Here is a 22,242-nt window from a genome sequence, read left to right as displayed (position 1 = left end):
TCTGAGCCTGCAACATTATAGTGCAGCAGCTTATCCCTCCTGTTCTTGTAGTAGGTTATAAATGATGACGTTTCCAAAGTACAGGTGATGACCTCGATGCTCTGTTGTGACAGTAACCATTAGCCTGAGTGATAGACAAACAAATATGGCACCAATAAGTGCAAACAATGCTTGCAAAGGTGCGTGATAGCCCTATGTGGGCAACATCACAGCAACCGTACACAGCGGAGCGACTGAAATGCATTCACTGATGTGGATAGTATCCCAGCAGCTTGGTGGAGAAGCACCTCTACGGGCATGCAGCAGAGTTGACCACAAAGCAGTCGCAGAGGCATGCGTTGGCGACTGCTCACCACACATTTGCGAGGAGGCAAAGCATCACCAAACTGCCAGCATGAGTTACGCATACTTCTTTTTCTTCGGTGTATTTCATTGTGCTCAGTGTTTATTGGCGAAGTTAACAACAACAAAAGGATGCCATAGACCTCACACAAGTAACGAGCGCAGCAGCTTCCTGCAAGTATACCACACCTCCCATTTCCCGATCGGTTTGAAATGCAATTTCACATCATTTTTCTTTAATTCTTGCAATGGAGTGCTCCAGCGGGCATCCTTCAAACAGCTACAGAATGCACTATAGTTGTATTCCGAGAAAAAAAAAGCAGGTCCACACAATCATCTGCACTGTCAATGCCTTTTCTTTTTGTTTTAGTAACTCACAATTGCCAAAGGTGGGCCACAATATATGTATATACTGCTAAGCATTTCAATGCAAAAATCCATCAGCCTCCCTAGAAAGAGAGAAAGAGAAAAAAAAAAATACATGCAGGTATGCATTTCTAGTGGCATCCACATTGCCCTCAAAGTCAATCAAGTCCAACAATTGGGTTCAGTTTTACCTGACCAAGAAAAAAAAAGTAAACAAATTAGAAGTTCAGTCCAGAAATAGATACAACTAGTCACTTGACGAACCATCTTTCAACCCCCCGACCCACGAAGCAACAGCACAAGTCCTTGAAGCAAGTCCACGCTGTCCGAGCACGCACAGGCCACATACATTCCGAAACACTGCGCGTCTGCTGTCTCGCGGCGGTGCGTCCAGTCTGTCGTTGGTCATCAAGTCCAGTGTTTTGAGTCCATTGTTTTCTGCATTTTTTTTCTTTTACAAGTCCTAGGAGTCCCGAATTCTGACAAGTCAAAACAAACACAAAGTAGTCCATCCAATGGTGCCAGTTCAGGTTCTTTTTTTTTTTTAAGTCTCTTCCTTTCGGTAAACCCGCTGACTGATAACAATTTGTGGTCACTAGCATTTTCCCACAAAACAACAAGGGGAGGTCCGGGAGGCTGTGCAAAGTTCGTCCACTGGCCTCCAATCCTACAAACAAGGAAACAAATGACACAAGAAAAGCAGGAAGGAAAAAAAAAAAAACCTAGAGGTCCACGTGTGTCCCACCACCTTTTTTTTTTGTTACCGCTTTGCCCACTGTTACCACTTTTTTTCTTTTTCTTTTTTTTGCTTTGCGCTGCATTAACAACCACATGATAGGAGTTTGAGAGCCAGTGAGGTAGAGAAAGAGAGAGAAACAGATGGGGGACCAAAATCCATGCGCACAAGCCAGATGAGAGATAGAAAGAGAGCAAGAATACATTGGCAAGCGGCAAGAGGGGATTAAAAGCTCAAGGGACGGGCAGGAGAAACCACCATGCCAAGCCTTCGAAAACTTGGTGGTGGCAAATAAACCTAGAAAACCAGTGGTAAGAAGCTCCAGTATGCTACACATCCATCTCCGGCAACTCAGCCCAACATTACCGAATGTGCCAAGAAGCACCTCCCTTAGCCTCTTAACTTTGGCAGGAAACCGTGACAGTAGTACTTCCCGCCCCACCCCGAAAAAAAGGTCATCCACTGTTGGTTAGCAGCTGTGCAGCACGGAAATGAGAAAAAGAGGGCAATGGGAAGGATAAGCACTTTGTGGGGTTTACAGGAGAAAACTAGAGAGGCTCGTGGTCCTTGCCTCAGCGGAGGGCACACATCACGCGAGGTGCACGCGCACACAAATTGCACACGCACACACACAGCAGAACCACAAAGAATGGGGCACGCTGTCACCGCTGACGTCGAAAGCCTCGGCGCACAGGGAGTGTCACGGTGGCGCTTTCCAGTCGTTGACGAAGGGGGTTTCTGTGGCAACGGGAGTCTTGCAATCGGGGAGGGGGAAATAACACCGCCGAAGGCCTTGCACCACACGCCACTTCACCTGTGAGAGGCAACGCAAAGTGCACATTTCAACATTGCAATGCTGTAAGCACTACTACTACTACTAGTCAAAGGCAAAACAAATGCCGTCTAATCCCGACCAGACGAGTTTTCGTCGAACTCTTGATTTCATCATACTACTGTTCTTGAAACATGCTAAATATGCGAGATGTTTAGAATCTATAGAAGCAAAGTGGCAACGGGGAGGTCACACATTTGACGACCTACTCAGCCCTTACACAACAGCACTCAGGCCATGCTGTTTCCAAGAAACAGAGCCTCTGGCATGAAAAGAAAATTCATGGCATGGTCAAGTCAACACTAACCTTAACGTGAGATCACACCTGGTAGTGTTTGTTAGACATAAGAGGGAAAATAAAAGCAACACAAACACTCAAAGAACACTCGTTACTGCTCACATTTCAATATTTCTGCGGGTGACTTGACCTAGCCTGCTGCAATATCATTAGGCCTAAATTGCTTCACAATGACAAGGCTGCGTAAGTCTGTCTTCAGAGCATGTTGGCCAGCTCATAGCCCACGGGAGTATTCTGCAAGTGTCCACCTAGTGGATATGTTTCATTTTGTCTCCTGCTGGAATTCTGACTGGCTGGGCTGGGGTATGCGTCACAAGGAGACAGGCATCCCTAGCCAATCAGCCGAAATTGACATGACCACTAGGTGGACACTTACAGAATAGCCGCCCAGCTTTGTGGAACATTTATCAAGAAATATCCCAGTTCTTAGCACTGTCACTACCTGGAAAAGGGCTAAGTCAAAGAGAAGTTGTGCACCAGCCAAGGCTCAAGGCATTTTACTCTGACCAGCTTGAGGGGGACATGTCAACTTTCTTCCATCATTGGTAGAGTTTACTGCTATGTCATTGCTGGAAAATCATTGCAGAATGGGTAGAATAATACAGCTAGTGCAGACCCCATTTGTTTTTGTCTTAGTTTGCTTCAGCCATTCAACAATCTGCCTACATGTCTTCTGCTGATACACCTTTTGCATGTGCCTACCCAAACCACAACACGCACAAAGGAAAAAAAAAACGAAGTGGGGAGAGGAGGTCGTCACTCACCACGCCTGCTGGTGGTGGTACCTCGACTGCATGTGGTGGTTGCTTGTTGGCATGGGCATCTGCTGTAACACACAGCGAACACATTAAACAACCGTGAAAACAATGTAATGGACATGCAGTATGCTCAGAGGGCAAGTAATGCCGTCCTACCTTGTTTTCCTTCATTGCTTCTGCAGCTTTTAAATGGTCAAGATTGGGTAGCAATCCCGGCTCTGCTGCAAGGGTAAACCAGTCATTAACACTTTCAGCAACTTGAAAGAAGCAATTTATGCGCTAGCCGTAGAGCTAAACCCTCAAAAGCACTTGCACAATGATACCGCACAAGATTATGGGCTGCCGCCAACTAGGACTTCAATTAACTGAGCGGGCAGCAACGAGCCCTATGGGGTTTCAAGAGGCTGCTATATGCACCCCAACTGGCACAATATGCTTGTGCTCAGTGCTTCACTGCTTTAGGCTTACCACGAAGTGTATGTGTAAGAACTTGCTTCATCTGTCCTGTATACAATGCACTGCATACAACACAGCCTCAGAACTGCTTCTATTTGCACATGCAAAGCAAGAAGTGCACACCAAACAATGCTTACAGCTTGGCATTTGCAATCAATTCCAAGAGTACTAAAATGAGGCTGACTAACTTTTAACACTATACATAGCCCATACTTACCAGGTATTAAAGGGTCCCTGAAACATTTTTTTTGTCATACACCTAAACGCACAGGGTCTCTCTCAAGGAATGATGTCTTTCAAGAATTTTGTGTCAGCATGCTATAACGTAGGTACGAGTGATTAAGCATTACCCTCCCCTAAAGCTGTGGCGTTTCCCCTCAACTTTTACACCTTGCTGCCATCGCTATGTCTCGCCTCCTTCAAGTGGTTGCAAGTGTTGCAACCACTTGCAAATGCAAGTGCAACAACAAATGCAAGTGTTGTCTACTTTCGGTTGATTTGAACCAAGTGTGTTCCCACATCTCTTCCCTATGCAGCTCTTCTTGCTAAGCCCAAACAACATGAAACGAAATTTAACGACGAACCGTGCACAGTCGATGGAGACACAGCAGCACTACACACACAATGTTTGCTTTTTTTTAAATGCTACATGAAGCAAAAAGAGACAAATGCTGCAGCAGGCTTTATGTGCGATGAGAAACTATAAAGTATCTGTTTCTGATATTACTTCTGTTGAAAATATCTAACACATACATTTACGACTGTCTCTCTACGACACTCTTATGATTTCATTGTAGCAGTCAGCGGCAAAAGAATACTCCCGCCGACTTTTGAATGTGGTAAAATGGGCTATTTATGTTTTCTCTACTCTAGAATCTTAACAGAGGAACAAAAAGAAAAATAGAAAAAAAGTACATCTACTGGGAAACCAACCTACACTTCCTGCAAGGGAGACAGTACAACTACACCAAAGTCTAAGATGGTGGCTTTCTGATGGATGTTGTGACACACTGTAAAGCACACTCAATATCCTTTGCAATGCTTTTTCTTTTTCCAGACCTCAGCTTGTTAGGATATTTTTCTGTTATCATTCTGGGCAAATTATATACAAAACCTGGCTCTCTGGCAGATGTTGAACCTGCGGTTATCGCTGAAAGCGCCTTTTTAACACTGCGCATGAGCGGTGTGCCAAGGAGGTTCGCGTTCACAGTGACATGCAGCACTCGCGTCTTCTACAGCATGTAGTCGCTGCAGTTTATTCCCTGCACACCTGCAGTGCAAGACAAGTGTAATACAGAGCTGGTACCATTGATGTTCCTGCTGCCAAAAAAGACATCGCTGCTCCTATTTTCATGCAACTCCTCGTCTCATTGGCAGCCCTACTGCCAGGAGCTGCAGCAGAAGATATACATTCCCAGGCGGAAGTGGGCTATTGGTTTGAAGAAACGCCTAGATTTATTACATTCGTGTACTTATTTTTAAGGGTACACAAATTACTATGCATACGTACAGTGTGAAAAATAAGCTTAATGCAGCAGCATGTTTTAAGCATTAGTGATGATGCAACGTGGGTAGCCAATCAGATAGCTCACCCAACTGACACCACGCATGCCAGCTACATAGCAAGTGATGGGGCAGCTCAGAACTCGGGAATGCAGCTCAGCTACGATCTGTGGCGATGCACATTTTTAAAACCTTATAATAAATTACATGCCTTACACGGAGCGCTTATATGTGTCACTTTTTGATCAGAGGGACTAAGCCTAACAACCCAGTGTGTTTGTATAAAATTGTCAAAATCGTTTCAGGTCCCTTTAAGCATTATTAATACACATTATAACAGGCATTAAGCGTTATAACAGTTATCAAGAGGAAGTAAGCATTGAGGTGATGATAGTCCAGGATCAGCAAACAAATGATATTCCAACAAGAACAGACATCAATTATCCACCACAAGTTAAGTTGCCAGTGACAAGAAATGCATGTTCTTAAATAACAGCTTAATATCAAGCAAGCTTTCCATTAGTAACAAACAGCTTCAGCCCAATTAGTGTTGACATTGTAAGTGCCAACCTACCAAAACAGGAAGTCAATAAAATTTTCCATTTGACATCCTAGCACACAAGGCCCAGTCAAGGAATGAAACCATCCATTCTGCATCGAAGAAAGCAATTACCTGAATACATAAATTTCCTTATAGAAGCTAAAAACCCAATAGAAGCACAATTCACTGAAATAAAAGAAAAGCAAATAGTTTTAAGGCAGCTTGTTGCCCTTTGAGAATATATTACCCCAAAGCCATTATGTCATGCTGCATAATTGCGCTTGCATCTGCAAGCAGCCCTGCGGCAAAAGTGAAGCCAGGAGATGGAAAAGCATTAAACTTGGAGATTCTATACAAGGCTTGGATTGTGTAGGCAGCTTGAAAGCTTGTAACATTCCATGTGCATCTGCTAGCTGTTTTCAGATTCAACCCAAATAAGGGGATAGTTGAACAAGATGTTTTAGACATTTGATAGCGAAGTAGCAGAATATAACTAGTTTTTTAACAACCAATCTTTTCATCCAGTCTTGGACAGCACTGCAAAATGAATTCACATAACAGGCCTATCCAGCAGCAATGATCTAAACTAACGTTCCAGGAAGACTATGTTGACATTTACTTTAGCTCAAACAGGGCGAGCTCCAAGAAAATATAATGAATAGAACAAAAAGAGGAAGAACATACTTTTCTTTTTAAATGTGAGGACAAAGGGACAAAACATTTTTTTCAGAAGCAAGGAGGGGGCGAGAATTGTTTAGAGCCACAGTAAGCATAAAGCCTTCCTATCTGCAAGCACACTGCGCACTGCCCTGAGCAGGAAAAAACTGCACATCAAGTACGGTGGCAAAAGGTGGGGTCAGACCTGGTCCACCTGCAGGAACCGAGGGAAACTCTCGCTGTTCGTCCTCTTCCTGACGCTTTTCGTAATGGAGGAAATCATCAAAGATGGACGTGGTGTGCCGAAAGCCGTGCAGAATTTTGAGCACCTGGCGGCCCTTTTCTGGAGGCACCTCCTGGGTGTCCCGCGAGTTGGTCACAGGCTTGTTCTCGTTGTTTTCAAGCCGTATGTGCCGAAGCTGAGAGTTGGGCACGTCCTTGACGTACACCCAGCGCACACGAAACTGCCCCTTCCACTTGTCCTGCGCCCATACCGACGAAGAGGCCGTGTAGTCCACAGGCGACACCATCTCGGCCATGCCACAAAAGTGGCCTGACCCATTGACGCTAAAGAAGAGAAGCACAGGGCCTTGCGCGTCGCGGTAAGCAGCGTCCAGCCGCTTGTTACCATGCTCTGTTGAGCACCAGATGGAGTACTTGATGGATCGGTGGATATCATCCTCCGAGTAGCTCTTTATGATGAAGAAGCGCGCCCCTTTCGGCTCCAGATCAAAGTCCTTGGGGTTGTAGTTGTTCTCATGTCGCAGCTTTTCCAGCACAGGGTGCGTGTAGCTGTTCTCTGGAGGCGGCGGCGCCTGGCTCGCCCATGGCGCAGCACTGCCCCGTGGCTTCGCACCATTCTTCCCCTCCCAAGTGCCAATGTCCATTGGGTGCTTGCTGGGCGCAGCTGCAGGCAGCAGGGGGCTCTTGCTTTTCACTGCCTTTGGTTTGGCCGGCTGACTTGCTACGGAGGCCCACGACAACTTCTTGTCACTACCCCCCAGTTTTTTTGGGTCCTTGCCATAAGGCTCCTTGGATCCTGCAAAGTCCTTGTCACCACCCAATGCCAAAGACCTCAAGCCCTGCTCAAGGTGCTTAAGCCCTCGGTCCATTCCCGTCTGGTCGTAGTCGCCACGATAGTACTCCTCGGGGTAACCCTTGCTTGCGGCCGCCGCCGCTGCCGCCGGCTGCCCAGAACTCGCTGCTGTTCCCCATGTCGAGTAGTCGCCACCACTGCCTGGGAAGAAGCCAAAGCCCTGGCCATATCCCGCAAAGCTGTTCTGACTGAACATTCCAGCACCACCGTCAACATAATGCTGCGGTGGTTGTTCGCCACCCGCGCCCATCTGACCCCCGTAGGAGCCGAAGAAGCCAACAGGGTCACCACCATTGCTCCAAGCGCCATCACCAAGGCCCTGGTTCAAGTAAGGAAATGACATGGACGCATAGTAGCTGGGGATGTACGGCTCGCCCAGGTTCGATGTCGACAGGTGGGGCTGGTAAGTTGTCTGCTGCTGCGCAGCTGGCTGGGGCTGCTGGTTCTGGTTGCGCCATGAGTCAAACTCTTCATCCTTGACCATGTCCTTTGGGCCGTTGCTCACTGCTGCGACGACGAAAGCAGTAAAAAGTTTTGTTAGATTTGTCATGTAGCAAATACTGCAGCAACAATCATTAACAGAAGGCTACATGTCTTAGAAAATGTTGAAAGGCAGTGTATTCATCATTGCTATAATGTCTGACGAGCATCCTAGAAATATCACTTAAAGGGACACTAAAGTCAAATAATAAGTCGACGTGGACTCTTTAAATATCATTCCAGAAACCTTGCAACGCCTGTTTTATGCCAGGAAAGGACTTGGTTTACGAGAAAATAGCATCTGAAGGATCCTAATACCTTTTTCGAAATTCAAATCTTCCGCCACCAAACCGGGGGAGTGGCGACGTTGCATATGCCATCACCACCCTTTGCTGCCTTCGGTGAGTAAAATGGTGCCTGACAGACTACGGCACCGAGCCAAGACAGAGCGATGGATTTACCACTGCAGCTGCTTTTTGGTCAAGTGGCGTAGACCGTTCGGGCATCCCGTGACATAACATGGAAGTTGAATTCACTGCTACTTGCAGTTTGTGAGAGTTTAAAGAGTCAGCAAAACCAGGGCAGCACTATGCGATAACATAACTGCTGAAACGCAACAGCGTGGGCGGCGCAGAGTCGAGCGAAACCGAAACCCTTCAACCACCCGTGTCATTGTTAAGGGCAACTTAAATGGATTCTTTTTTCTAAAAACGAAATAGAACTGAATAAGTAGCATTTTATTTCGTCTTATTATACAATACAATAATGTTTTTTGCAGTGAATGGTTTAGTACTAGCGACAGAATTTAACTGAGGAGGGCTTTCGTCATCAGGCCAGTACTTGGATGTCCCGGGGGTCTCGAATCATGTTTTGAATTTACCTCGCTTTCTTGATTATTAAGGCCTTTTTCGCGATAATATTGATGTCTTAGAAATTCTCAAGCACTAATCTCTCACTTTAGCTTGACTTAATATTTGCTTTTAGTGTCCCATAATTGGAAAAAAGTACCATAATATTGGCAATACCTAATCTAATACAGTAATGCTCCAAACCAAAAATAAATATTAAATTGTTTTCTTGGTACATTGTGCTTCCCAAATACCAAAAAAATATACATTTTACTGAGGACGGAGGGTTAAAGCAGAAAATATGACAAAATGAAAGGTGGGTGGCAACACTACTTTTTAACTTCCTGCGCCAGCTACATGAGGTAGACGCAGATTATGACAGTATTTGCTCAAGACAAGCTAAGTGTTTCATTAAAAAAGAAAAAAAAATGATTTCATTACATTCAGCAAGAACCAAATACTCAAAAGTAGAAAGTTTAGAGAACTCGCACAGTGCAGATCTGTGAAAATACATTGAAACCTTTGACACATCAGATAGAAAACACTAGCTTGCGCACTAAATTCAATAGAAGTAGTTTCAGTCTTCGATTTCATTCTGCTGACCATTGTTCTGCCAAATTAATGGGTCTAGAATTCTGAAAGATTGCCTTAACAGTCCAATATGTTGTAGCTTTTAGCGTTCATTTAAGCAATACATATTTGAAACTACCAGCAGTGCATAGTAATCATGTCATTCTTCATTCCATAGTACTGCACGTAAACTACCAGGCTTCAAATGCACCTTAGGCTACTGTGAAGAGTCCCCGCCCTTATGAGAGGCAGCACTTTTAGTCCCCCGGATACATGTCCAACTGTTTTACCTGTTGCTACCAGCAGTTAACACTGGCAGTGGAGATCATGGCTGAACATGCATTTTTGTCTAAACAACAAATATTGTGATTGTCAGAGTTTACCACAGTAAGGATATTACTAATGGCAGACTACCACCCCACATAGAACAAAGAGGTGCTTGCAGAAAACGAATTATACGAAAGCGCAAGTTATTAGGCATTAAAACTGCGGCACGCTTAGCGCGTTATCAAACACGAAACAACTGATCAACCAGTTCCGGGATACACATCGCCACGAGAAAGAGAAGCAGGGGCGGCCCGCACGTTGCAACATGCTACGTCACTGTCCCTTTCGCTTTCGTGCTTTCCATCACCAGAAGCGCGTTCTGCCAACCCACGGGGGATGCCTACGTTATCTTTACTTCGCAAGCGGCCCAAGCTCACGAAGTCGCGCTAGGTGCACGGCAACCCGACGTGCGGCGTTATCGCGCCTCGTCGGCGCCCAAAACGAAGCGCACCTAGGCTTTGGGGCAACGTCCGCGGTACCCGTTGCCAGGCTGTTGTCATAACGCTCCGGACGACCGGCACTCCTCGGCGTCGTGCATCACATGTCGACGCCATCGCTGCTCCGCCCGCTCAGAACGCGGCAAACGGATGCGGGTGTGCCTTGCGCGGGCGGATCCGAGACTCTCTCGCGCGGCTGCGACGTCGACAACTCTAGCCACGACTTCCCACGCGATTCACTCTCAATGACATAAAGCCAAGCTATCGACGTCTCCGGGACGCATTTAGCGGACTGGGTCGCCTCGCAGCAAACAGCTGGTGGCCAAGGCGGCGCCCTGGCGCGCAATGTGCAACTGCAGGCGCAGGCGTCAAACGCGTCAGTCGCTTCGGGCGGCCCTAGCGAACCCTGCGACCCAACCGCGCCAGCGTGCCAACGGCGGTCGCCGTTCTCTGCTCGAGGCGCAACTGTTGCGAGCATACAAACGCGAAAAGGTCGCGGGGATCAACAGCAGCGAACAAAATCACACTAGAAAAAAGCAAGCCGCGTTTTAGGCTTAGAACGTAGCACAACACTGCTTTCCACATTCGCACACGTGAAAGTCGAGGACCGCCGCAGGATTTGTCGGGGTTGGACGAGCTTTGGGCACCGTACGTGCCCGTAGACGGCTCACACCCGCTTGTTTTCAGGAAGCACCTCTTGTTGCTGCGTGGGTAGCGCGAACTGCCCACCACACAACTAGGCGACTCGGCAACAGGCCGCCCAGCACGGATCCTCACCTGGATTTCCTTGGCTTTTCATGCGTTGCATCTCCAGGAATCGGCAAAACGTGAACGAAACCACGGAAAGAAAAAAAAACCGATCGTTCAACTGTCAGCACAACTGCTGTCCCAAAGTCTTCGCGTCCCGAACCCCCACAGAGCACTTCAGAAAAAACACGAACGTAGGGAGGCCATCTTGGATGTCGTTTGAACACAGCGAGACATCACACAATCCACCGTTGGCCGTTTTGCTTCCCTTTTGAAGACTCGTTAGCGGTGTGGTCAGCTTCTATTTAGCGTGTCGTATCTTTCCGATGATTTTTTCCCGCACTGATCTGCGTATGCAGTCCGCGGAGAGGCTACAATTCTCTTAAAACCACCACATATGAAACACAGGAACAATGGCGGCTCCTCATGTGCCCGACTCCCGCCTGAGATAGTCACGTGAATACGAACGTCACTGCGTGATGCTCTCAGCGATGATGCCTTTAGCATCCGTGCCACTTTTCGTTTCTAGACTGTTCGCTTTTGCAAGCTCAAGAAATGGCACATACTGTAAAAGGCAGTCCGAAGGCACATTCAAGGTTGGTGATAGGGCGATAGCAACAATAAAACAAGAGATTTCGTACGATGCAGATTTTAGCGCCCTTTGATAACATCAGGAAGAGCTTCCGTTCGATTAATTGAACGCATATTAAGTTCCGTTTACAAACTGCCTACCGATACATATAACAAGGCAATCTAATAATTTGTTTAGCACTTGTTTGTCGTTTGATCTCTTTCTTTTCTCGCAAGCAAATGTCTTATTTTTTTTTAATGTAAAACGCCTTCGATCCCTCTAGAACTACCAAGAACTTCCAGAATTTTCGAGAAGTATGCCGGATTGGTGCACCAGCTGTATCTGATTGTGCGTCGCTGCTATGTTGTTTAGCAGGCACAGAGATACGTAATCGTTAACGCTTTCGAGAAGCGCAAGTTCGTTTCTCCGTACGCCGGCGATACGTTGCAACTAATTATAATTTATTAACGAACGGCTCGATCGTGCAGTATATGCACACGTACGGCATGTGCTGAAAAAAAAAAAAAAACGGTTGGGTGTACTTCGGGCGAGATGTGTTGAAGCATTATTAAATGTCCTTGTTTTTTGTACATGGAAATTGCACGTGACGTTCAAGAAGTTGAAGAAGCGATGGCCAAAGACGGGAACTAAAAGGCAGGCCAAAGTAAAACGGTTTTCGTTTCGGTATCTTGGGCCACAAATAATGCCCTTCCATGCTTGCACGTTTTCGCCGACCGGCGGTGCCGCGTGGACGGAGAGGCTTTAGCCCTTGAGTTGCAACCATTTGCAGCGTAATATCATCCGATTCTCCAGCAGATGAAGCGAGATGAGTGAGGGATCACGTTAATTCGCTTCACGTCAGCTATTTTGTGCAGAACAAGCCCAGCTAGCCTGTACCGAAGCGAGTTTGCTCCCTTTCGGGCTCATTTTGTCCCCAAGCAATAATCGTCTAGCGCCTTTCCTATTTATAATGCTGCGCTCCCGGTACTTTCAGATCACGAACGGCACGCGCGTTATCAGCGTGTTTGACAGGAAAGTAGCAAACGCAGAGTTTTCAAGAAGGAAACGCAACACTGTTGACGATTATTGATTTGGGACAAGATATGCCTCAAAGGCTGTAGCCTCTTTATAGTGTGCGAAAAAAAAAAATTAGGTCACAGACGATTACGATACTGCCTAATGCGAAATTTTAATGCAGATCTATACATGTTTCCATTTCGTGATATATTGCCTGGCGCGGACAATATGTCTCGTGCGCGCGCGGCAAGTTGTAAACGGAGCGAGTGTGGCGAGACTGCCTCGGTAATCGGGAAGTCGCGAGATTTAGCGCGTGGGGGAAGCGTGGGCGCGGTTCACCACTGCGGTTCACAGCAGCCGCCACAGACATACCTCCCAGAGATATAATAAAACATTTATTGAGTCTTTGAAATGAGACGATCGGCGAGTGGGATCCCACTGGACAGAGCTGCTTCCCACCCTTCTTTGTTGGGTTGTGTCCTGTGTTGTCTCTCGATGGATTGTGTTGACATTCCCATACCATGTGGTACGGCTGGCTGTTTGATTGTCACAGAACCTGGACGGATCTCCCAGACAATGCGCACTACTCTGGCGCCATCTCGTAGCCATCTTCGCCGCAGTGCGCGTCTTGCGCTGCAATACGCTTTTCTTCTCACGCTTTCGCCATACCCTCCTCCTCTGCTTTCTGCCTCATGCTTCCGCTGCGCCCTCTTTCTCCGCTTTCCTCCTCACGCTCTATTCGCTCTCGCCGCTTTTTTCATCCCCTGCTCCGCGTTCGCTTTCATCCGCTGCGCTCGTTCGCTCGGTTACGTCGGGAACGCCGACGCTCGACGAAGGAAGCGCTCTAAAATAGATCTCGCATCGATGCCTGCTGCACGTGGTCTGCTGTAAAGGTAGGCGCCTGCATGCAGACCAGCACACTAGAGTCCGAAATATTATAGTGTACTGTAGTGATGTGTCTGCAGGTTCGCTCGAAGGGTGGACCGTACAGAAACAGTTAGGTTTGCGTAACACGGTTGAGGTTTCACAACATGAACCGCTTTTACTCCACAAGTGTATTTGCGTTGCTAAAATTGGTACTCTTAAATTTTTCTGCAACCTTAAATTTAGGGTTTCATTATCTTGTCCCACAACGATAATAATCTGCCTTGCTTGCATTTCCTTTCTTGAAAACGCTGTGCTCTCTACTTTCCTGCCAAGAATGCTATGTCATCCTGATGCATAAAGGAGAAACACTATATCAGACTAATAAAGTATTCTTGATACTCCAAACTTCATTAATTTCGCGGTAAAAGACTGAGTGCTGATGAGAAGATCGACAAACACATTTTCTTACTTTCACGCCACAACTCGAGCGCCGGTACGTCGGTATGACGTCATGGTTTCCAAGGTACGCCTTTTATCGTATTTAGGAAGTTCTATAGCGCCGCAACTCAAAACTTGGTCATTTAAAGGAACGCTAAAGCGAAACAATAAATCAGTTTAGACTAATGAAGCATTAATTGTTTGAGAACCCTGCTGGCAGTCATTTAAAAAACATAGTTTGATTATTAAATTAGAAAATGAAGGTCCAAGTATCAGTATTTGAATTTCGCGCCGAAACCCCAGCGCTGGTACGTCAGCGTGACGTCAGGGATTCCAAAGTATGTTTTCGCATTTGGGCCGCGTTGGCTGAATAAAGGTTCCCGAAACTTGCCATGTTTAATATTTGGTTCGTTTAGAACACAATGTCGTCAATATTATTACGATATCATCGAGCGGTGCTCAAGAGACGAGCCGCGGCGAGAACGACGAAGAAGTTGGTCAGTGCCCTTGGCACAAGCGAGTGTCAGCCTGGCTGCCTGGCTCCAGTGTAAATAGAGTGTAAATAGCACCTTTCGTCTGTGTCTTTCCACACGTAACAATATGTACCTCTATATATCATTAGTAGGCCCTAGATGATGATATCAAGATTTAAGACGTCCCCTCCCCCCTCCGGCCGCCCTGCCTCCCCACTTTCCTCCCTATTGCGCTCATCAGTTCTCCTTGCGCCTAGTCGCGAAATACGCAGTTGCTGCCGGAGCACAATCACCCCCCACCCCCTCCCTCCCATCCCCACACGGCCTTTCTCGCGACGGAAGACGGTGCGAAACTTGGTCGGTTTGGTCTCCGCTTTCCTCCGCGCGTGCCAGATTGAGCCGCGATCGTCGGCTTCCCTCGCGTGTTTCCACAATACAGGATACTTGGCGAGCTAGTGCTGGGACCTCAAGCGGGGTTCACCATCCGTTTCTTTATTGCGAGATCACTCCGGGCGCATTTCTGCCGCCGCCGTGAGGTACCGCATAAAGTCCAAGGGCGACGAAATCGTCGCCGCGCGCCTTATGCTGTGTGTGGGAGTGAAAGCGTGCAAGGCGATCGCGGCTCAATCTCGCGCACGCAAAGTGACGCAAGCGGGGAGGAAGCGTACCGTGTTCCGTAGCCAGCAAGACCCCGCGGGGGGAAGGTAGGGCATTCTACTCCGGGCCGCTGTCTTGAAAGCCATCCGCGACGCGCGCTGTTTTTTCGCGGCTCAGTTCGCGTTGATGCGATATGCAACACGAAGGTCAATTCGCTCGCTGCTGCTGCCGCTCTTCCTCACTCCAGCGTTTTGACAGCGAGTTCCCGCAGTCATCGAGTGAGCCGTGTTCACGTTTGCTTGTGCGCTCGACACCTTACTTGTTAATTCAGTTAGTATGCCTATATTTACAACTTTATGCGGCCGATAAAACATATCCTTACTTGGCATAGTTGTCCACTAATTTGCTATCGCAATCGATGCTTCGTCTTTCAGGCAAAACTGCGACTTTTTGCTTTCTGAATTCGATGTCGAACTCGCGTTCAAAATCCTACAAAATTGCTTAGATTTTCTGCTCACTTACGGAAATGACGGTTGTGGATGCGTAGCGAAGCTCACGAATGGCAAATTAATTGTAGATGGTTACAAAATGTACGGCCCAAGGACACGCTTGCTTTAATCCCAAAGGCAGGCAGTGGTCGTGACGTCACGAGCTGGTGTTGGAGGCGTCTGCCTTCGATTATGCGGCCGTAATCTCGCAGTGGATTTTCGTCTTCTCCCCAAGCAGGTGGATAGGAAGTGCTGTCATGCGAGTATCAAGACCTATTTTTATGTGCGTCAATGTGATTTGTCTCATGGCGACGTCTCGATCTTGGACTTTGGCATATGCAGTTTCAGCACATGCCGCGGACCCATGTAAAGGAATCACATCGACGACTTCAGGAGGTCGCGCGACCATTTGCGACTGGCGAATGCAAAACGGCTGAACGCGACCGATGCAACCGATGCTCGCACCGGCAAGCCCGGGCGAGCGCGACCTGCAATTCGCAATCCCGGTGATTATCGTTCTCAGCGAGAATTCTAGGGATCTATACGCGTTCAGGCAGGCAGGCAGGTTCAGCAGCCACGGATTTTGATTCGAGCGAAGAGGAAGACGTCGTCACGGTGCTGATGTGCTGTGCCGTGCGTGGTGTCAGCTGTGGCAGTGCGGAGGCCTCCGAAGAAAAAGCGACGCGAGTGCGTACGCCTGAGCCACCGTTCGGAGCCGCCTCCTGCTCGAACTCCGCGCGCGTGACGAGGAGTAATATCGAGAGAAGTTGTAATTCCTAGTTCGCGTTGGGGGTGGAAATCGGTGCATAACTTTTTGTGCTTTCTTTTACTGCTGTTTAGTTTCCTGCGAATGCTACCGCGTACATTCGGCATGTTGCTGGAACTGCTGCGCCCCAGCGTCACGAGGCAAGACACCGATTACATTCCTGTAGTCTGCCATGGTGGCATATGGACTTTGTATTTGGTGTGTCGCAGGAGGACGCCGGCTCAAAACACATGCTAACGTAACTTTCGGCGCGCTCTGCTTGGTTTAGCAGTTTTGCGACCTCGGTCGTGCGACGGAAAAATCGAGCAGCGAGCGACAGGCCCAGAATAGTCGCTTTTCGAGAAAAACGACCATTTCCGATTGGTCGCGCGACTGCTGTCAGTCGCCGGTGAATTAGCCTTCCGCATCACCAACTCGGCAACCAAAATTTGAAAACAACAAGAAACAAAAAAACACAATCGTTTTATAGCACGAGCCCCCAAAAGCTTTGCGGGTGTTAGCGTTGGGACATAGTTGGGACCACGACCTACGGGCGTGGTTGGGACACAGGAGTGAAGAGCTTTGGAATAGGATGGATGGATGATTGAGGCTTAACCCTTTGAATCGGGCGGCGGCGGCGCGCGCCATGCACCTAGCCTTGAATGGTACTATATGCATGCATACCTATGTATTTACTCCTTTATTTTTGCGTTGATATTATCCACCAATCAGATAGCCTCCGTTTAGTTATTTCTACCTATTCAAAGCCTATTTTACTTTCACTATCTTTAAAACCCAAAGCTCTGAATAGTTCCCCGTTACATTCAACTGCAGGGTGAAGTTGTTAACAAGCAAGTATCAGGTGTTCAGCCGTTTCCTCATCCTCTCCACACGCCCCGTACAACAAAAATATCTCTTGGTATCTGGCTCGGTACGTTTTAGTCCGCAGTACACCTGTCCTGGCCTCAAACAACAATGAGCTTCCCTTAGAGTTATCGTAAATATTTTCTTTGGCTATTTCTTGCTTAAACGTCCTGTATGTCTCTAATGCTGATTTGGTTTGCATCTCTGTTTTCCACATACCCCTCTCTGTCTCCTTAACCTTTTTCTTGACGGATGATTCCTTTCCTGTCCCCCACTGCTGCCCAAGTATTTGCTTGACAATTTTCTAGTTCGCTTCCTCCACCTTGTGTCAACATTCATCGTGTATAAGTAACTGAAAACCTTCCTAGCCCACCGTATTTCCCCCATTTTTCTCAATCGCTCCTCAAATGCTACCTTGCTACTAGCCTCTCTGCCCTCGAAAGAAGACCATCCCAGATCCCCCTGCACCCCAAGATTTGGTGTTTTGCCATGTGCTCCCAGAGCGAGCCTACCCACACCATGTTGCCTAGTTTCCAACTGTTGCCGGGTCTCTGCTCTCATACATAGAACTGCATTGGCAAAAGTCAGGCCTGGAACCATTACCCCCTTCCATATCCCTCGTACTACCTCGTACCTATTGTAGTTCCACAGTGCCCTACTCTTCATAATCGCTGCACTTCTGTTACATTTAGTCGTTACATATTTTTCGTACTCTGTCAGATACTCAATGCCATTATTTATCCACACCCCTAGATACTTGTATTTATCAACTATCTCCAGCGTACGTGGCCTCCTGTATCTTATGCTTGCCGAAAATGTTATCATTAAAAATCATGACTGCTGATTTTTCTTTGCTAAACTTCAAGCCTAATCTGTCTCCTTCTGTACCACATATGTCCATCAATTCCTGCAGATCTTCTGTATTGTCAGCCATTAAGACAATATCATCCGGGTACATCAGTCCTGGTAATGACTGTTCAATCAATTTTCCTTGTTTGAAAAATGATAGGTTGAAGCCGAGTCCGCTTTGCTGTATTTTGGCCTCTAATCCTTGTAGGTACAGCATAAACAACAGAGGTGACAATGGACACCCCTGCCTAAGCCCCCGCCGAATCATTACAGGCTCCGAAACCTGCTTTTCCCATTGTATAATCACCCGGTTACATTTGTAGATATCTTTTAAGAAATTGGTTACTCCATCTTGCACTCCTAAAGTTTCCAGAATGCCCCACAAGCTTGAAGTACACTGTCATAGGCTCCCTTGATATCCAAAAAAGCCAGCGATAGGGGTCTGTGTTCCTTTTCAGCTATTTCAATGCACTGTGTTAGTGAGAACAGATTGTCTTCTAGCCTCCTATGCCTCCGGAACCCATATTGTAGCTCTCCAAGCACCCCCTCGTTCTCTGCCCATGCCTGCAGTCTGTCCTTTATAATCTGCATAACCACCCTGTAAACCACTAACGTCACTGTTATAGGCAGGTAGTTATGTCAGCTTTGTCCCCCTTTCCCTTATATATCATTGTCATCCTACTTTGCGTCCATTCATCAGGTACTTTACCGTCCATTAACATTTTTCTCACCATTTCCCTTAATGCTTTCTTAGATTTCGGGCTCAATTTCTTCATTAACATAATTGGAATACCATCCGGGCCTACCGATGTGCTACTTATTACCCTCTTCTCGGCCCTTTCCCACTCTATTTGTCCAAGCGAAAGCAGTGGATTGCGCGACCGGGCTATCCCTCTCCGACATACTGCATGTACCATTTCTCTGTTCTGTAAATTTTTCCCTCATAATGGTTCCTATATGCTTCACTGTCTTCTCTCCTTCTAACCGAGTACCTTGAGCTGTTACTATATACCTCTGCTCTAGGCTTGTCCTATTACCCAAGGAGTTCAGATGTTGCCAGAATTTCCTAGCTGCCTGTTTATCTTTTTTATTGCTTATTTCTGACAGCTATTGGGACCCTTCCGTCTTGATTTTCTCGTTGATTAAATAGGATGCTTCCCTTCTACATTTTATGCAGTTTACCCATTTCCTCTATACTTCTTCTTCAGGTTCTCCCTTACTTTTGAAATACCTGTGTTCCCTGGAGGCTTCCTGACGTTTCTCTACGGCCTTCTTAACCTCTTCATCCCACCAGCTCTTGACTTTTCGTATCCCTTGCATTGTTTTCCTGACTCGCGCCTTACCTAGCTCACGCTCAAATAGTCTCATTAACTTTGGGTAAGTCCAATCAGTTTCAGTACCCTCTGATATTTCCTCTTCAATTTGTTTGGCCGCTATTTCCACTTAGTCTTCTGAGTAAAAAATCCCATCTGACATTTCCCTCACACGTCGTTCGTGCTTTAGTTTCCCTCTTAAAACTCAACTTGATACGTTTGTGGTCGCTATACCTATACTTCTGGAGCCCTGTTCAGCTATAATCATGGCTCCTAATCTATCGTACATCTTATGTGAAATTAACGCATAATATATAGTCGAGTGTCGACCCCCTACCCACCCTGCCTCCCATGTTATGATTCCGTCACACTTCTCAGTAGAGTTACAGACAACTAAGTTATGCCTCTCACACATATCCAGCAGCATGTTACCTGTGGAGTCTGTGTACCCATCCATATCTTCAACATGCGCATTCATGCCTCCTAATACAATTATCTCGCATCCTTTTCCTAGCTCATTGATGTCCGCTGCTATACAGTCCAACATTTTTTTGTATTCCTCTTTAGCATTTGATGCTGTCCAAAGGTATTAGCGGCGAGAATTAGGAGTGGCGCCCTCTCGCGAGTGACGTCACGACCAGGACGCCGCTCGCTGCGGCTCGCTCGGCTGCCGCGCGCGCTCGTTCCCTTCGTGTATCCTTGAGGTATGGGCGGCTCGAGCCGTACTTATTGAAGGGTGTGTAGGCTTCTTTCTGCTGCCATGCCTGAACCACAGTTTCTTCTTCAAAAGCGCGTGAGTCGAGAAAGTTTGCGGCTTGGATATGGCAAGTTACGTAGCGTTGAAGGGGTCTACTGGTTTTACAATGCATATATACGCCGTGTCTGTCCATAAATTTTGCGTAAAAAGAATGTCTGCAAATTCAACACGCGAAGTTGCGTATGATGCTTCGCTAAACACTTAACATTCCCTTAGTATTTAGCTATGAGAGACATTGCATTTTACATGGAAGAAAAATCTTAGTAATCGGCGTCAACATGTTATCCGTGTTAGAAAGACGTACACTGTCCAGCGAAGCTGTCATCATGATTCTTATTACTCTGGTGAGTTGTTCTAGTCAAGTATGGCCATTTATTAATGTGTAAAAGAAAGAATTAGGCGCGCATTTGTTATGAAAACGTTTGCTGCTACTTTCATACCTCTCTGAAACAGGGCCCTAAAAAAACAATTGCTCATGGCTGCTAACTCGACGGCGCGTCATGTAGAGTATTTACGTAGTTAATTCACAAATACCATAGTAGCAGTCACCTGAGAGAAAAAGTTTCGTGGTTAAGATCGAGAGCCAATCAATTGCAAGCGATGAAATGTTTCATGATGGCCCTTAGTAGCCTTTATCAACAATATGGCACACCCCTCATGCAATGGTAGCACCCGACTGTCGGTATGGCGAGGCACCCATTCTTCGCGAAACCAATCAGTTCACTACAACTTCGAATTGAAACCAGAAAGCATTTTTTTACAGTGCCAGTTGGGATGCCTAGAGTATTCTCGAGGTACTACAGCGCAGCTTAGATTGCCGATAAAAAGAAAATTCAAGCACCTTCTGCCTCACCATGGCTCGATCCAGCGTTGTTTAATTATACAAACGGAGAACTATTCGTTTCGTCAGTGCATAAAAGAGAACCTCGCAAACCTTCATAAAGAAAACACCACAAACCTTACATACTTCACTTGATTTTTGACCTTCCATCGGGGAATTATATCTTCAATATGTCCCATACTACGAATGATTGACACTTCGACTTCTTTCTGGCTGCAACCATACGGTCCAAAAGGCATATTTCACAAAAAAAATTTGGGCCGAGCAGCCTGTGCCAGTTCGCCAAAATGATTCGTCATGTATATTCCTTAAACAACAAGCGCCAGTAAATTTCTCAAGTAAGTTCAACGTGTAGCACAGAAAAGGGAATATATATTGATACATTCCTTTTCTTATTCTGAAAATAGCTGTAAGCCTTCATTAGCTTTACTTCAAATTACCGCCACTTAAAATAAACACGTGAAGAACCGTCTAATTTTGAGAAGCAGATAAAGAAGCAAGTGGTGCTTGTAGAATCTAAACTGCAGTGTTAAGTCCTCGTGTTACTGCCGAGCGATTCTGTGAAGAAATGCAAAAATTTGATATTATACCATGAAGCACTCGTCGTGAGGAAACCTGTTTTAGCGGATTAAATTTATCAAGGTAACTTTTGTAGATGTCATATACAGCCAGCGTTTGTGACATACTTGTTGCACCGCGGTAGGTATGGTATCATAACTGGGTTCTTATATGCTATGTTTTTGCGGTTGTCGATCCGCGCATGAAAACCCGCAATGGGCTGGTCTGCGCTCCTTCGGCTGGCACTGTAGCGTTGCCTTAGAGAGCAGCATTGTCGTCTAAGAAATGACCTCTTTGAATAAATTTTTGCGAATTAAGACGTCGTAAAAATATATTTGAGACTACCGCCATAAGTATACAAGCAGAGAGAACGAGGACGAACAAACGAAAACACCGCAGAAAGCACCCGGACACCGCCCGAACTATAGTCACTCTGCACCGAACTGTAGCAGACGACAGGCGCGAGTCCGTGCCCTGACGTCACGCGAGCGGCGCTCGCAGCGCCCCTGTAGTTCGCTCTCGGGGCTAATACAAAGCCTAGAAGTGTTTTCGCCCCTGCTACTTTTCCTTTAGGATTTTTAAGATCCCTTGATAATTTGAAAGTAGCGACACTCTTTGAACTCTGCCGCCGCTGCGCGACCTCCTCGTCTCCTCCTCGCTCCTTGCGCGTTCACCCGCGGCAAGCAGTTCTGCCCCCGTTTTCCGGACAGGCCGCCATTCGAATCTGAACCTGGCAACGTTTAACGTTAGAACGTTATCTAGTGAGGCGAGTCTAGCAGTGTTATTGGAGGAATTAGAGGGTAGTAAATGGGATATAATAGGGCTCAGTGAGGCTAGGAGGACAAAACAAGCATATACAGCGCTAAAAAG

General features: G+C 46.7%; 1 protein-coding gene across 5 annotated transcripts; it reads right to left on the bottom strand.

The window, feature by feature from the left end:
* Positions 1-409: 409 nt before the first annotated feature.
* Ythdf (YTH domain-containing family protein) lies at positions 410-11,462 on the bottom strand. Of its 5 annotated transcripts, none has more exons than XM_050184729.3 (5): positions 11,025-11,462; positions 6,695-8,092; positions 3,489-3,550; positions 3,339-3,397; positions 410-2,258 (listed from the first exon to the last, which is right to left on the bottom strand). In XM_050184729.3, exons 1-5 carry the CDS (start codon positions 11,053-11,055, stop codon positions 2,255-2,257), a joined length of 1,554 nt encoding a protein of 517 aa, XP_050040686.1. In that variant the 5' UTR covers positions 11,056-11,462; the 3' UTR covers positions 410-2,254. The 5 variants fall into 5 exon arrangements, with proteins under 5 accessions (XP_050040686.1, XP_050040682.1, XP_050040684.1 ...); XM_050184725.3 differs by having other exon boundaries at positions 3,339-3,400; positions 3,489-3,553; positions 11,025-11,461; XM_050184727.3 differs by having other exon boundaries at positions 3,489-3,553; positions 11,025-11,461.
* Positions 11,463-22,242: the final 10,780 nt, after the last annotated feature.

The sequence above is a fragment of the Dermacentor andersoni genome, chromosome 4 (assembly GCF_023375885.2).
Source record: "Dermacentor andersoni chromosome 4, qqDerAnde1_hic_scaffold, whole genome shotgun sequence".
Taxonomy (NCBI): domain Eukaryota; kingdom Metazoa; phylum Arthropoda; class Arachnida; order Ixodida; family Ixodidae; genus Dermacentor; species Dermacentor andersoni.
The sequence above is the reverse complement of the archived record's forward strand: the minus strand, read 5'-3'. Positions and strand labels throughout refer to the sequence as shown.

Coding starts and splice junctions, on each gene's coding strand:
- Ythdf (XM_050184725.3), bottom strand. CDS start 11,055: ATGCAACGCATGAAAAGCCAAGGAAATCCAG. Junction 8,093..11,024: donor GAAAAGCCAAGGAAATCCAG/GTGAGGATCCGT, acceptor TCGTCGTCGCAG/CAGTGAGCAACGGCCCAAAG. Junction 3,554..6,694: donor GGTTCCTGCAGGTGGACCAG/GTCTGACCCCAC, acceptor TTACCCTTGCAG/CAGAGCCGGGATTGCTACCC.